Here is a 13821-nt window from a genome sequence, read left to right on the forward strand (position 1 = left end):
GATGTGTGATTAAAGCGGGGGCTTTTAAATCGCTAACTTAAAAGCCAAAGTAAGTAGGCTACTGGACGTCTGAATGAACTAAAACACATTCACTCTGTTCTGCTCGTTCCTCGCCGTGAACGCGTTATTGCTCGTGCAGCCGTGAGCATTTCGTTTAATTTTAAACATAGCACCATTTTGGGGGTGGGATTGCTTGAATTGCGTGTTCAATAGCCTATTATTCTTAATCTTTTCAGTCAGCTCTTCACTCATGATTAATGAAATTGGACTCCTTGTGCTGATGTTTGCTGAGACTCATTCAGCTCACGATTTATTAAACGGACACGTTCAGGTTTTAATAGGCTAGTGCCCACTATATTTGAATATCTGTATGTAATATCTATACCTAGTCACACCCTACTCTTATTAAATGTATGCTTCATAGTTCAATTTTAATTTCTAAATTTGATCTATAAATTAAATTATTTAGAATAATAAGACACTATAGGACTGTTAGCCTACCCTGTGGCTGATCAAATTAAATATTTTACACTGAAAAATAACAATGCATTAAATAATGTTACAAGATTGTTTTAAATATAAGTTAATTAACGATCGTTGCAAAGAATGAAAGGCTACTTTTAAACATAACACTAAACCTCCTTTAGGTGTCGCCAGGCGACCGTCTTAATGAGCGAGTCATTGATTCATTCGTTCAAACGAGTCGTTCAAATGACTGAGTCATTCATGAATGACACAGATTTTTATGGATTGATCATTGAATCTTTGAGTCAAGCGATTCTTTCAAAATGCGGAATCATTCACTAATGAAAAAACACTGAGATGCGCAATGGTTCTGCTGTGATCTTTGTTTAACTATTTTCGCTGCTGAAACAGAACAAAAACAGTCAACATTGTTGTGTGTGTGTGTGTGTGATTTTGGTTGGGTGACATTTGTAGGTTACAGTTTGACAAGAGTTTATAGTTTAACAAAAGCACAATGTTGTGTTTTATTGCGAGTGTACACAAATATAAGGAAACACTTTGCAGTTTGAATGATGTCCTGTATGAACAAAATGACAGAGTATGTTTTTATGTCTCCATTTTTCGATCGATCCTCGTACACACACACACACACACACACACACACATTGCAATCTTGACATTGCAGCCACACACACAGACAGCCCCTCCTGTGTGTGTCTGTGTGGGGAGGGGGGCAGAAAGACTATTAAAAATAGGTATATTGTGCCATCTAGTGTTTTATACTATGCATAAATGTGTTTTTTCTTTTAAACAAGTGTTTTAAAGTACACTAATTTCAATTAATTCAATGCTGCATTTTTATGTATATTTAAACATTATCAAAGACTACTTTCTGTCAAAGTTAGGATGTTATTTTTTTTAGTTTCAAAAGTTCTCTGTCTCCCTCTGTCTGTCATTCCCCTCCCCTATTCCTGTTTTTTCATTGCACGTTTTTCAATGTAAAAAAATCTTTCTGTTTTGATATATTTAAACTTTTTAAAAAAATCTGGCAAAAAATATGCCCTCGATGAGCCTTTTGCACAACCCATTTTTTTATTTTATTTTTTCACTGTTCTAATCAGGTCAGGCAAGTCAAATTCTCTGTCTTGTCCCTTAAAAATTTTAATATATATATATATATTATATATACCACACTTCATATGAATTTTTGGTCTTGTTTACTTACAATGGCTGCTGATTTCATGTGTCCGTTAAGTCCATGAGACTGTAGGGTGTCTAATTTTTCATTTTAGGTTTCAGAAGGGTGCTCACGCATACTTTGTGGTTGATATGTGCCCTCGATGCGCACTTTTGCAGAACCCACACTGATGCAAGCTCTAAAGCAGACTTCTTCTCGACAGTCAAAGCGGAGTTACGTTATTGCCCGTCGTGCACAGGAACCCTAAAGGCACCGGGGTGGCGGATTTTTATATATATATATATATATATATATATATATATATATATATATATATATATATATATGTATATATATATATATATATATATATATATATATATAAATAAATATAGCTGCAAGCAGCGATGGAGGGCCCAAGCCGGTGGCACCGTCTTCCTGGTGCCTTTAGTGCAACTAAAGGCACCGGGGTGGCGGTGCCACCGGCTTGGGCCCGTAATCGCTGCTTGCAGCTATATTTATTTATATATATATATATATATATATATATATATACATATATATATATATATATATATATATATATATATATATATATATATATATATATATATATATATATTTTAATTTTGCTCTTGTAATTGACCGTTCGCAAAGACCCGCCCCCCTTAGTTACTGTCGCTGTGTCCGACAAGCTACGCCGCTCTCACGCCACACCATGTTGTCACGCACTGAAAAATACATCACGGAGCAGAGAGAACACTGACAACACAACGATAAGACAGGACAGACCAGGTTTCTTTTCGGTTACTTTTGATATTAAACATATTAAACAAAGTCTCACTTCTCAAATTTGGTCATTTTTTTAAAAGAAATGTAAACAATAAATACCGTTTTGTGGCTTTTTAATGTGTCTGACAGATTGCTGTAGAGCCTCAGTTAAAGCTGCTTGTGAACCGATCATCTCTTCCTTCTAGTTCATTTATAGCATCAAATAAACATGAATGAACATAAGAAGGAATGTTGTTTTCCTTGTTGATCTACTAACTCTCCTGACTGCTTTGTCTGACAAAATGGCGGATGGCGAAGTATGATTGGTCAAGTCACCTGTCAATCAATCCCTGCGAAGGGTCAATTATCTGATAGTTTAGAACTATTTGCCAGATTGTTTGGTAGTCAGTTCTTTGATCTTTGATTCTACCGTGTTATATATTATCATATTTTACACATTTTACTAACTTTATTTGCTTTTTAACCAGCTGAGATATCTAAAAAACATCTAATTTCAGAATCTGTTGACTCATATGACACAAATGTGAACCGATTGTCTAACACAATTAAAAAAGATGACTTACACATTCTCCTTAAATTTAAACTGGTCTCAGCTATAAATAGAAATTCTGAAACAAGAAGCCCCACATAAATTCACTTCACAAGTTAAAATTCTGTCGTCATTTACTCACCCTCACGTTATTCCAAACCTATATGACTTTCTTTATTCTGACAGAATAATGATGACAGAAATTAAATTTTTGGTGAAAAAAGCGATCTCCTGATACCTAAAGGAGTTTTAGAACCAAAGTATTTTACATTTACATTTAATAATTTAGCAGATGCTTTTATCCAAAGTGACTTACAAATGAGGAGAGCAATCAAGCAAACAATAGGGCAACAAAATGCAAGTTCTAGCAGAGTACATGTAGCAATGTGTTTTTATTTATTTATTATTAAATTAAAAAGAATAGAATAATAAGTGTTTATTTTTACGGGTCAAGTGTTGACGAAAAAGATGGAAATGGTTGAAGACTCAGTGGCTTGGGTTGAGTTAGGCAGGTCATTTCAACAGCAACATTGGTGGTAAGAAGATATTGGTGGTTAAGATAATAAGAAGATATTTTATACATACAGTCAACTTCGCGAATACAGGCAGAAGCCATCTTTTAAAAACAGTCTCTATCAATCAATCTACGAACCGCCGATAAAAAATGCGCTGAACTGTGTAGAATATCATATGGTCCAGCTCATTTGGATTGGCAGTTCGTAGATCGATTGATAGAGACTGTTTTTCAAAGATGGCTTCTGCCTGTATACGCGAAGTTGACTGTATGTATAAAATATCTTCTTATTAAACTGTCTGGACACTTACACAGTTCTCAATGCTTCGGTTTGCATGTAGGGACCCTCATTATGCTACCGTGTTAGTGTGGGGCTATTTTGAGCCTTGTTAGTGGTATTAACAAGCGATTTTTATTTGTCATCATTACTCAATGCCCAATATACTAGCGTTATACTAGCGTTATAGGCTAAACTGTTTTTAGAGATAAAACTATTCGATAATCATGAAAACAAATCTCAGATAACGGTTGACTAGGTAACAATGTGTAATTAGACCAAAGGTTCATTTTGCGCAGCAGTTCTCCTTTAACATTTTTGGGATGTGCTGATGTTGCACTGCTTGCTTGAAATATAACATCCAATATATACAAAAAGTGAGTGGCATGGCAAAACTGCAGCACCCTTTTGTTCATTTAATACCCGAGTATGTGCCACTCCCAAAAATCAAGGCAGCCATACTTGTTTCAAGTTAATGTGGCTTGAGGGTAGGTTTTAGTGGTTAAAGACTTTCATTTGTACTTGATTGGAGTTAGCCAGAGTGCTATATATGTATATATATATATTGCTAGTACCGGGTTGGACCCCCCTTTTGCCTTCAGAACTGCCTTAATTCTTCGTGGCATAGATTCAACAAGGTGCTAAGAGATTCCTCAAGAGATTTTGGTCCATATTGACATCATGCAGTTGCTTCAAATTTGTTGGCTGCACATCCATAATGCAAATCTCATGTTCCACCACATCCCAAAGATGCTCTATTGGATTGAGATCTTGTGACTGGAGGCCCTTTGAGTATAGGGAGCTCATTGTAATGTTGAAGAAATCAGTTTGAGATGATTTGTGCTTTGTGACATGGCATGTTTTCCTGCTGAAAGTAGGCATCAGAAGATGTGGTCATAAAAGGTTGAGCATGGTCAGCAACAATACTCAGTTTGGCTATGGCGTTTAAGCGATGCTCAGTTGGTACTAAGGGGACCAATGTGTGCCAAGAAAATATCCCCCACACCATTTATGCCACCAGCAGCCTGAAACGTTGATACAAGACAGGTGTGCTTTCATGTTGTTTACGCTAAATTCCGAAGTTGGTCGCACACCGGACGAGAAGCGCAGTGCCACGTCACGTCTAGGACAACTCGAGGTATCGCACACCGGACGCGCACTTTCTCAGTTTATGGCCAACAATATTGTTATGTTTAAGGACATTGTGGAATTAAGATAATGTCTGTACTATGTTATGATTGTACTGTAGTCTAGAATTAAATACAATCAGTCTGAACACTTTACCTCAGAGCGTCCGTTAACTGAATGAATTGAGATTATCACCTGAAAATCCGATAACATCAGCAATTTTCATTCAAGCAGCTGATTTCTGTAAATGAATGTAAAACTAAATTTATATTGCAGCACAGTGTGAAGTCAGTATATTCATTAATGACGATTTGAGACAAATAAATGTACATTTAATATAAAACTATGTAAATGGCGCTCTGTGGTGCGGCAGGATTTTGAACACTGTCTTGAGCCGTTGCTGGGCGCCGCGGACAGACGCCAAATGTGTAAACTCATAGAGAATAATGTGTTCGAATTTTAAAAATGTGCCGCTGAGCGACGCGGCGCTTCTCGGCCGGTGTGCGACCCCCTTGACCCTACCATCTGAATGTTACAGCAGAAATCGAAACTCATCAGACCAAGCAACATCTTTCCAATCTTCTTGTCCAATTTTGGTAAGCCTGTGCAAGTTGTAGCCTCAGTTTCCTGTTCTTAGCTGACAGGAGTGGCACCCGGTGTGATCTTCTTCTGCTGTAGCCCATCTGCTTTGAGGTTTGACGTTTAGTGCGTTCAGAAATGCTCTTCTCTGAGTGATTATTCGAGTTACTGTTGCTTTTATATCAGCTCGAACCAGTCTGGTCATTCCCCTCTGACCTCTTTTATTTATAAGGCATTTTCTCCCACAGAACTGCTGCTCACTGGATATTTTCTATTTTCTGGACAATTCTTTGTAAGCCCTAGAAATGTTTGTGCATGAAAATCCCTGTAGATCATCAGTTTCTGAAATACTTAGACCAGCCCATCGGGCACCAACAACCCTCCCACAATCAAAGTAACTTAAATCATCCTTCTTCCCCATTGTGATGCTCAGTTTGAACTTTGTTTTCAACATTGAAAGAAAAATGTCTTGACCACCAAATCAGCATATTAAAATAGTCTTCAGTGTCACATGATCCTTCAGAAATCAGAGTAATGGCTGCTGAAAATGAAGCTTTACCATCACACAACTAAATAACATTACATTTTTTTTTTAAAGGCATGTGTTCAGTGTTATGCAAACACTGTATTTCTATTCCTCATTCACTTTAATTCATTTGTCAAGTTAAATATGGTGTCTACTTTCACTTGAATACTGAATGACTTACTGAATACTGGTTTCTAATGTTGATTTTTTTTTTCTTATTCTGCAGGAGTGTCCAGGTTAATGGATCTCCTAGCTGACTCCAGAGAAGTTATCCGTAATGATGTAAGTGTTATTCCTCTACATTACCACGAGTGTTCATACAGGAAGTCTCTGTTGAAATTAAATTAATCAATTTGACCTTTTTCCATTAAGGGTCTCCTACTGCTGCAGCAGCTCACCAAAGGCAATGCAGCAATTCAGAAAATTGTGGCCTTTGAAAATGCATTTGAGAGACTTCTTGATATCATCACAGAGGAAGGTTCTAGTGATGGAGGTATGCAGTTAACAATCCCATTTAATTTAAAATGGAGAAGGACACTCGTGAATTTCCAAAGGTGGCAAGATTGTGCATTAAGCTCTCTATTCACCTCACAGGTATTGTGGTGGAGGACTGTCTCCTATTGTTGCTCAACCTCCTGAAAAACAATAGCTCCAACCAGAATTTCTTTAAAGAAGGCTCCTATATACAAAAGATGAAGCCGTGGTTTGAGGTTGGGGATGACAACTCTGGCTGGTCAGCGCAGAAGGTCACCAATCTCCATCTAATGCTACAGGTCTGAAATGAAGAATCCATTTAATATGTTTTGCTTAGTGTTACAATTCACACGCAAAAAAAAACAAAACATACACAGTAAATTGGATGTTTTTATACAGATTAAATTAATGGTTAAATATTATTGCTACTACTTTGCAATAAGATTTAATTTAACATTGCTTAACTACACTGAACAAAAATTATAAATGCAACACTTTTGTTTTGCCCCCATTTTTCATGAGCTGAATTCAAAGATCTAAGACTTTTTCTATGTACACAAAAGGCCTATTTCTCTCAAATATTGTGCAATATTTGTGAATTTGATTATGTAGCCTACCTATCCATTTTCTTGCGATTGCCGTCAAGATTACTCTCTGGTGCTGTGCACTTGACGCGAGAGCCCGCCCACACGCTATTCTGATTGGCTGTGGGATTTGATTGATTTTTAAACATCTCGCAGTCGCGTCTAGTGTGGACAGACAAATTATTTGTCGCTGGAATTTATTGCATCACGTCTGGTTAGGACACGGTGTTAGGCTGGCCACAATAAAAGGCTACTCTAAAATGTGCAGTTTTACTGTATTGGTGGGGGGTGGGGGGTGGGGGGGGGTCGGTCTGAAAACCAGTCAGTATCTGGTGTGAACACCATTTGCCTCACACAGTGCAACACATCTCCTTCGCATAGAGTTGATGAGGTTGTTGATTGTGGCCTGTGGAATGTTGGTCAACTCCTCTTCAATGGCTGTGGGAAGTTGCTGGATATTGGCAGGACCTGGAACACGCTGTCGTATACGCCGATCCAGAGCATCCCAAACATGGTCAATAGGTGACATGTTCGGTGAGTATGCCGGCCAAGCAAGAACTGTTTTCAGCTTCCAGGAATTATGTACAGATCCTTGCAACATGGGGCCGTGCATTATCATGCTGCAACATGAGGTGATGATCGTGGATGAATGGCAAGTCAAGTCACCTTTATTTGTATAGCGCTTTTTACAATACAGATTGGATCAAAGCAGCTTCACAGTGATAACATGAAAATAATACAAAAAACTATTTCATCATCATCCACCTTTAAGGCAGATCTATAATATTGTTGAATATTAAATGTCCCCAACTAAGCAAGCCAGAAGGTAAGGCAACAGCGGCAAGGAACCAAAACTCCATCAGGTGACAGAATGGAGAAAAAAACCTTAGGAGAACCCAGGCTCAGTCGGGGGCCAGTTCTCCTCTGGCCAATGAGTGAACAGTGTATGATTATGATTCATGAGCATTACAGGTCAGAAGTTCAGAATGAATCAGAGTATTTGTCCAGTTCCGGTTGGTTGAAGTCGGAGTGGAGAGGAGGAGAGACTGGTTGACACTTCAGGTCAGCGGCGTCGTCGTGTCCTGGCGCTGGTCCTTCATCAGATCTGGATACGGCCTGGTTCCGGTGGACAGCGGTAAACCTCGGGATAGACAGAGAGACTAATATTAGCGTAGACGCCATCCTTCTTATGATGTACCAAGTACATCAGGATTTACGGGAAGTGTTCCCGGTCCCGGCTGTTCTAAACTATGCAGCCTAACATTGAATTATAGAAGTCTATATTGTGTTATGTGTATGCTAGGCCGAAGAGATGTTTTTAGTCTAGATTTGAACTGACAGAGTCTGTCTGCTTCCCGGACAATGTTAGGAAGACTTTTCCAAAGTTTTGGTGCTAAGTAGGAAAAGGATCTACCGCCAGCAGTCGATTTTGATATTCTAGGTATTATTAACTGGCCGGAATTTTGAGATTACTGTAGACGTGAAGGACTATAATGCGTTAAGAGCTCGCTCAAGTACTGCGGAGCTAAACCATTTAGTGCTTTGTAAGTGATCAGCAATATTTTAAAATTTATACGATGTTTAATAGGCAGCCAATGCAGTGTTGACAGAACTGGGCTAATGTGGTCATACTTCCTGGTTCTGGTAAGAACTCGAGCTGCTGCGTTTTGAACTAGCTGTAGTTTGTTTATTAAGCGTGCAGGGCAACCACCCAGTAGAGCATTACAATAATCTAGCCTTGAGGTCATAAACGCATGAACTAATTGTTCTGCATTATTCATTGAGAGCATATGACGTAATTTAGATATATTTTTAAGATGGAAGAAAGCGGTTTTACAGATACTAGACACATGACTTTCAAATGAAAGATTGGTATCAAAGAGCACACCCAGGTTCCTAACCGACGACGAAGAATTAACAGAGCAGCCATCAAGTGTTAGACAGTACTCTAGGTTATTACGTGTGGAAGTTTTTTGTCCAATAATTAGAATCTCTGTTTTTTCTGAATTTAGTAGTAGGAAATTACTAGTCATCCAATTTTTTATATCAGCTATGCATTCCGTTAATTTTGTGAATTGGTAGGTTTCGTTAGGTTTTGAAGAAATATACAGCTGAGTATCGTCGGCATAACAGTGAAAGCTAATTCCATGTTTCCTAATGATATATCCTAATGGTAGTATATACAGAGTGAACAGCAGCGGTCCTAGTACTGAGCCTTGTGGTACGCCATACTGAACTTGTGATTGATAAGACATCTCTTCATTTACTGCTACAAACTGATAACGGTCAGATAAGTATGATTTAAGCCATGCTAGTGCAATTCCACTAATGCCAACATAATGTTTGAGTCTATTTAAAAGGATGTTGTGGTCAATGGTGTCAAATGCAGCACTAAGATCAAGTAATACTAATAGAGAGATACAACCACGATCGGATGATAAGAGCAAATCATTTGTGACTCTAACGAGAGCTGTCTCGGTACTATGGTACGGTCTAAATCCGGACTGAAAATCCTCGCAGATATCATTTCTTTCAAGAAAAGAACACAGTTGTGAGGATACTGCTTTTTCTAATATATTTGACAGAAATGGCCGATTAGAGATCGGCCTGTAATTGACTAGTTTTGTAGGATCAAGTTGCTGTTTTTTAACAAGCGGTTTAATCATAGCTAGCTTAAAGGTTTTTGGTACGTATCCTAGAGACAAAGATGAATTAATGATATTAAGAAGAGGATCTATGACATCTGGAAGCATCTCTTTCAGCAGCTTAGTCGGTATAGGGTCTAACATACAAGTTGTCGATTTAGATGATTTGACGAATTTGCACAATTCTTCCTCTCCTATAGCAATGAATGAATAAAATTTTCCCTCAGGTAGACTACAATGCACTTCCTGATGCGATACTGTATTAGACGGTTGCATAGTTATAATTTTGTCCCTGATATTATCGATCTTATAAGTGAAGAAGTTCATAAAGTCATTACTGCTGTGTTGCTTGGAAACTTCTGGGCTTGAAGCTTTCTTTTTCGTTAGTTTAGCTACTGTTTCAAATAAATACCTAGGATTATGTTTATTTTCTTCTAATAGGGTTGAAAAATAAGCAGATCTAGCAGCTTTTAAAGCCTCTCTGTATGCAATCTATGGAAGTAAAATAATGACAAATGTTTTTGAAATAAAAAAGCCTGTTGAATTGCACTACTTGAAAAAAATATGCATTGCATTAACCATGCTTGTATTTTAATGCATTGTATTTTTAGGCCTCGCATTTTTATGGGCTGAAATTCAACATGGTTGTATATTTAAGCTGTGAATATTACAATTCAAAACATTTCAAACACATTTTCATTCATAACAATTCAATAATCCATTTTCACCTTTCATATTTCACTTCCAAAATATTCAAACTGTTTAAAAATACAACCTATAATATTCAACGGGCAATATTCGGTCCACTTTATTTCGCTTTACAAATTCGCTTCCACAAATTCAGTGGTTCAAATTCGACAGTAAATTCAACAGTGACCTCCAGGAACTGCAGGAAAAGCAGTAGATTACCGAGCATAATCTCCATCTGCTGTTAATCAAGCTCACCAGCAGGGGGTGCAAGCGCGTGTTGTTGACGAAGACCAGAGCAACAGTTAGAGCAAACCATTCATTCATAAAACTGATTTTTAGAAATGTAAGTGTATTTGTGATTATTATGAGGGCTGTTTTCATGTTTAATTCAGTGTCTTCACGGTCCCTGTAGCCTACATCTTTCTCTACCGTGAACAAGATTACAATGTTATTCCCCCGATGCTGATGTACAGAACATATGTTACATTTGAGGTAGACATATATTTCTCTCGGTTGTTTTGCCTTAACTTTATATCGCGACGATGTGCTGCAGTACTGGGGTTTCCCTCAATAATTCAGGATTGCTGGACATATAAAACGCTTAACTTATCCTAATGGACTATTGATATAGTGATATAAAAGACCAAACTCGCACTTTATTGAGAAGGCTGTACTATATGGCTACAGGCAAGCAGACTCAGAATATGAACTTAACACGCAAAGTTTCACGCGTTTCCCGGTCATACTGGTTATAAAGTTGGCATCTATGGTTGGCATGACATTCGCACATTTAGGGGCCGTCTCTAAAGTTACATACGACATTGGTATACACGTTTCTAACTTCAATAGCATTGGAAGAGAATGACTTGCAGTCATAAAAACAACTGTAAGTGTTCATGTAGGTGTCAGGCATGATGCACACCTTTTACATTTTTTATATTTATTCATATAAATAGAAGTTTGCTATTGAAGTTAGAAACGTGTACCAATGTATGAAACTTTAGAGACGGTCCCTAAATGTGCGAATGTCCAACGTCAAGCCAACTTTATAGCCATTGGCCAGTAAGTTATGCTGGGAAACGCTTAGCGTGAAACTTGCTTGCGCGTTAAGTTCATATTCTGAGTCCATCTGCTTGCCTGTAGCCATATAGTACAGCCTTGTCAATAAGGTGCGAGTTTGGTCTTTTATATCACTGTATTAGTCCATTAGTATACGTTAAGCGTTTTATATGTCCAGCAATCCTGAATTATTGAGGGAAACCCCAGTACTGCAGCATCGTCGCGATATAAAGTTAAGGCAAAACAACCAAGAGAAATATATGTCTACCTCAAATGTAACATATGTTCTGTACATCAGCATCGGGGGAATAACATTGTAATCTTGTTCACGGTAGAGAAAGATGTAACGTTAGGCTACACAGGGACCGTGAAGACACTGAGTTAAACATAAAAACTGCCCTCATAATAATCACAAATACACTTACATTTCTAAAAATCAGTTTTATGAATGAATGGCTTGCTCTAACTGTTGCTCTGGTCTTCGTCAACAACACGCGCTTGCACCCCCTGCTGGTGAGCTTGATTAACAGCAGATGGAGATTATGCTCGGTAATCTACTGCTTTTCCTGCAGTTCCTGGAGGTCACTGTTGAATTTACTGTCGAATTTGAACCACTGAATTTGTGGAAGCGAATTTGTAAAGCGAAATAAAGTGGACCGAAAATTGCCCGTTGAATATTATAGGTTGTATTTTTAAACAGTTTGAAAATTTTGGAAGTGAAATATGAAAGGTGAAAATGGATTATTGAATTTTTATGAATGAAAATGTGTTTGAAATGTTTTGAATTGTAATATTCACAGCTTAAATATACAACCATGTTGAATTTCAGCCCATAAAAATGCGAGGCCTAAAAATACAATGCATTAAAATACAAGCATGGTTAATGCAATGCATATTTTTTTCAAGTAGTGCAATTCAACAGGCTTTTTTATTTCAAAAACATTTGTCATTATTTTACTTCCATAGCAATCGAGCTCTCCTTCCATGAAATCCGAAATACCTCTAGTTTTGTTTTCTTCCAGTTGCACTCCATTTTTCTGGCTGCTCTCTTAAGGGACTGAGTGTGCTCGTTGTGCCACGGCGTTGGACTATGTTCTTTAATCTTCTTTAAGCGCAACGGAGCAACTGTGTCTAAAGTGCTGGAAAAGAGAGAGTTAAAAGTTTCTGTTGCAATATCAAGTTCTTCTAAGCTATCCGGGATGCTGAGATGATGAAACTGATTAGGAAGATTATTGATAAAGCAATCTTTAGTAGCAGAAGTGATCGGTCTAACATATTTATAACACGGAGTCGGCTTTGCAGCCTTGGCTAAATGTAATTTACACAAGACTAGATAATGATCTGAGATGTCATCGCTCTGCTGCAGTATTTCAACGGCATCAACATCTATTCCATGTGATAGTATTACATCTAGAGTATGATTACGGCAATGAGTAGGTCCTGACACGTGTTGTCTAACTCCAATTGAGTTTACAATGTCTTTACATGCCAATCCCAATGCATCTTTTTCATTATCTATGTGTATATTAAAATCACCAACAATTAGTACTTTATCTGCAGCCAATACTAATTCTGATAGAAGTCAGAAAATTCTTTGATGAAGTCTGTATGGTACCCTGGTGGCCTGTATACAGTAGCCAGCAGAATTTTCAAACGTGATTTATCGTTTACACTAGATATTTTTACATTAAGCACCAACACTTCAAAAGAATTATATTTACAACTAGATTTCTTAGTGGTTTTGAAAATATTACTATAAATTACAGCAACACCTCCTCCTTTGCGTTTCAGACGAGGTTCATGTTTATAACCGTAATCTTGTGGGGTTGACTCATTTAAAGCAATGTAATCGTTTGGTTTTAGCCAGGTTTCTGTTAAACACAGCACATCTAGGTTATAATCTGTAATCATATCATTAACTATTTATTTACATAATGAGAATTATTGACGATAACAGCCAGGCTTTATCGCCCAAGCCTACCCTCAGCTCAAGGGATTACTCTACAACTGTACACTACAATGTAATGTATATTCATAACAATAAAGCAACGCCTGTCTCCTTTCATTCTGCTTCGGTTGTTTGTTTGTGTATACATCACTAGCCAACGGCGGGAAAAAACGCCGGTAAAAGGCAATGGTCTCTTGACTGTGGGGGCTCGCAAGCTAACTTAACACCTGCAGATGCTTATGGAGATTCTCACTTCCGAAAACGTTTGAGCACATTTTTTATTCCGCATACATTTTCGTAAAAATGCCAATATTTAAAATCTACACAGTTGATTTCGCGCATCAAATGTCCTCAGAAGTGAATTTAGTGATGAAATAGCGTACGAAATTGTAGAAAAACGACTTTCTGTATTGACCTGCCTCTCCTTCCTCGAA

The 13821-nt window shown here is 37.7% G+C and overlaps 1 protein-coding gene across 4 annotated transcripts in view; it reads left to right on the forward strand.

The window, feature by feature from the left end:
- The window catches only part of uso1 (USO1 vesicle transport factor), a 47225-nt gene that overhangs the window by 9634 nt on the left and 23770 nt on the right, over window positions 1-13821 (forward strand). For all 4 annotated transcript variants that reach the window (XM_079615445.1, XM_079615444.1, XM_079615446.1 and 1 more), the window contains 3 exons: window positions 6214-6269; window positions 6360-6480; window positions 6582-6760. In XM_079615445.1, the coding sequence (XP_079471571.1) occupies window positions 6214-6269; window positions 6360-6480; window positions 6582-6760 (356 nt within the window). The remainder of the gene's footprint in view (window positions 1-6213; window positions 6270-6359; window positions 6481-6581; window positions 6761-13821) is intronic.

Source organism: Phoxinus phoxinus, assembly GCF_949152265.1.
Source record: "Phoxinus phoxinus genome assembly, chromosome: 6".
NCBI classification, from domain to species: Eukaryota; Metazoa; Chordata; class Actinopteri; order Cypriniformes; family Leuciscidae; genus Phoxinus; species Phoxinus phoxinus.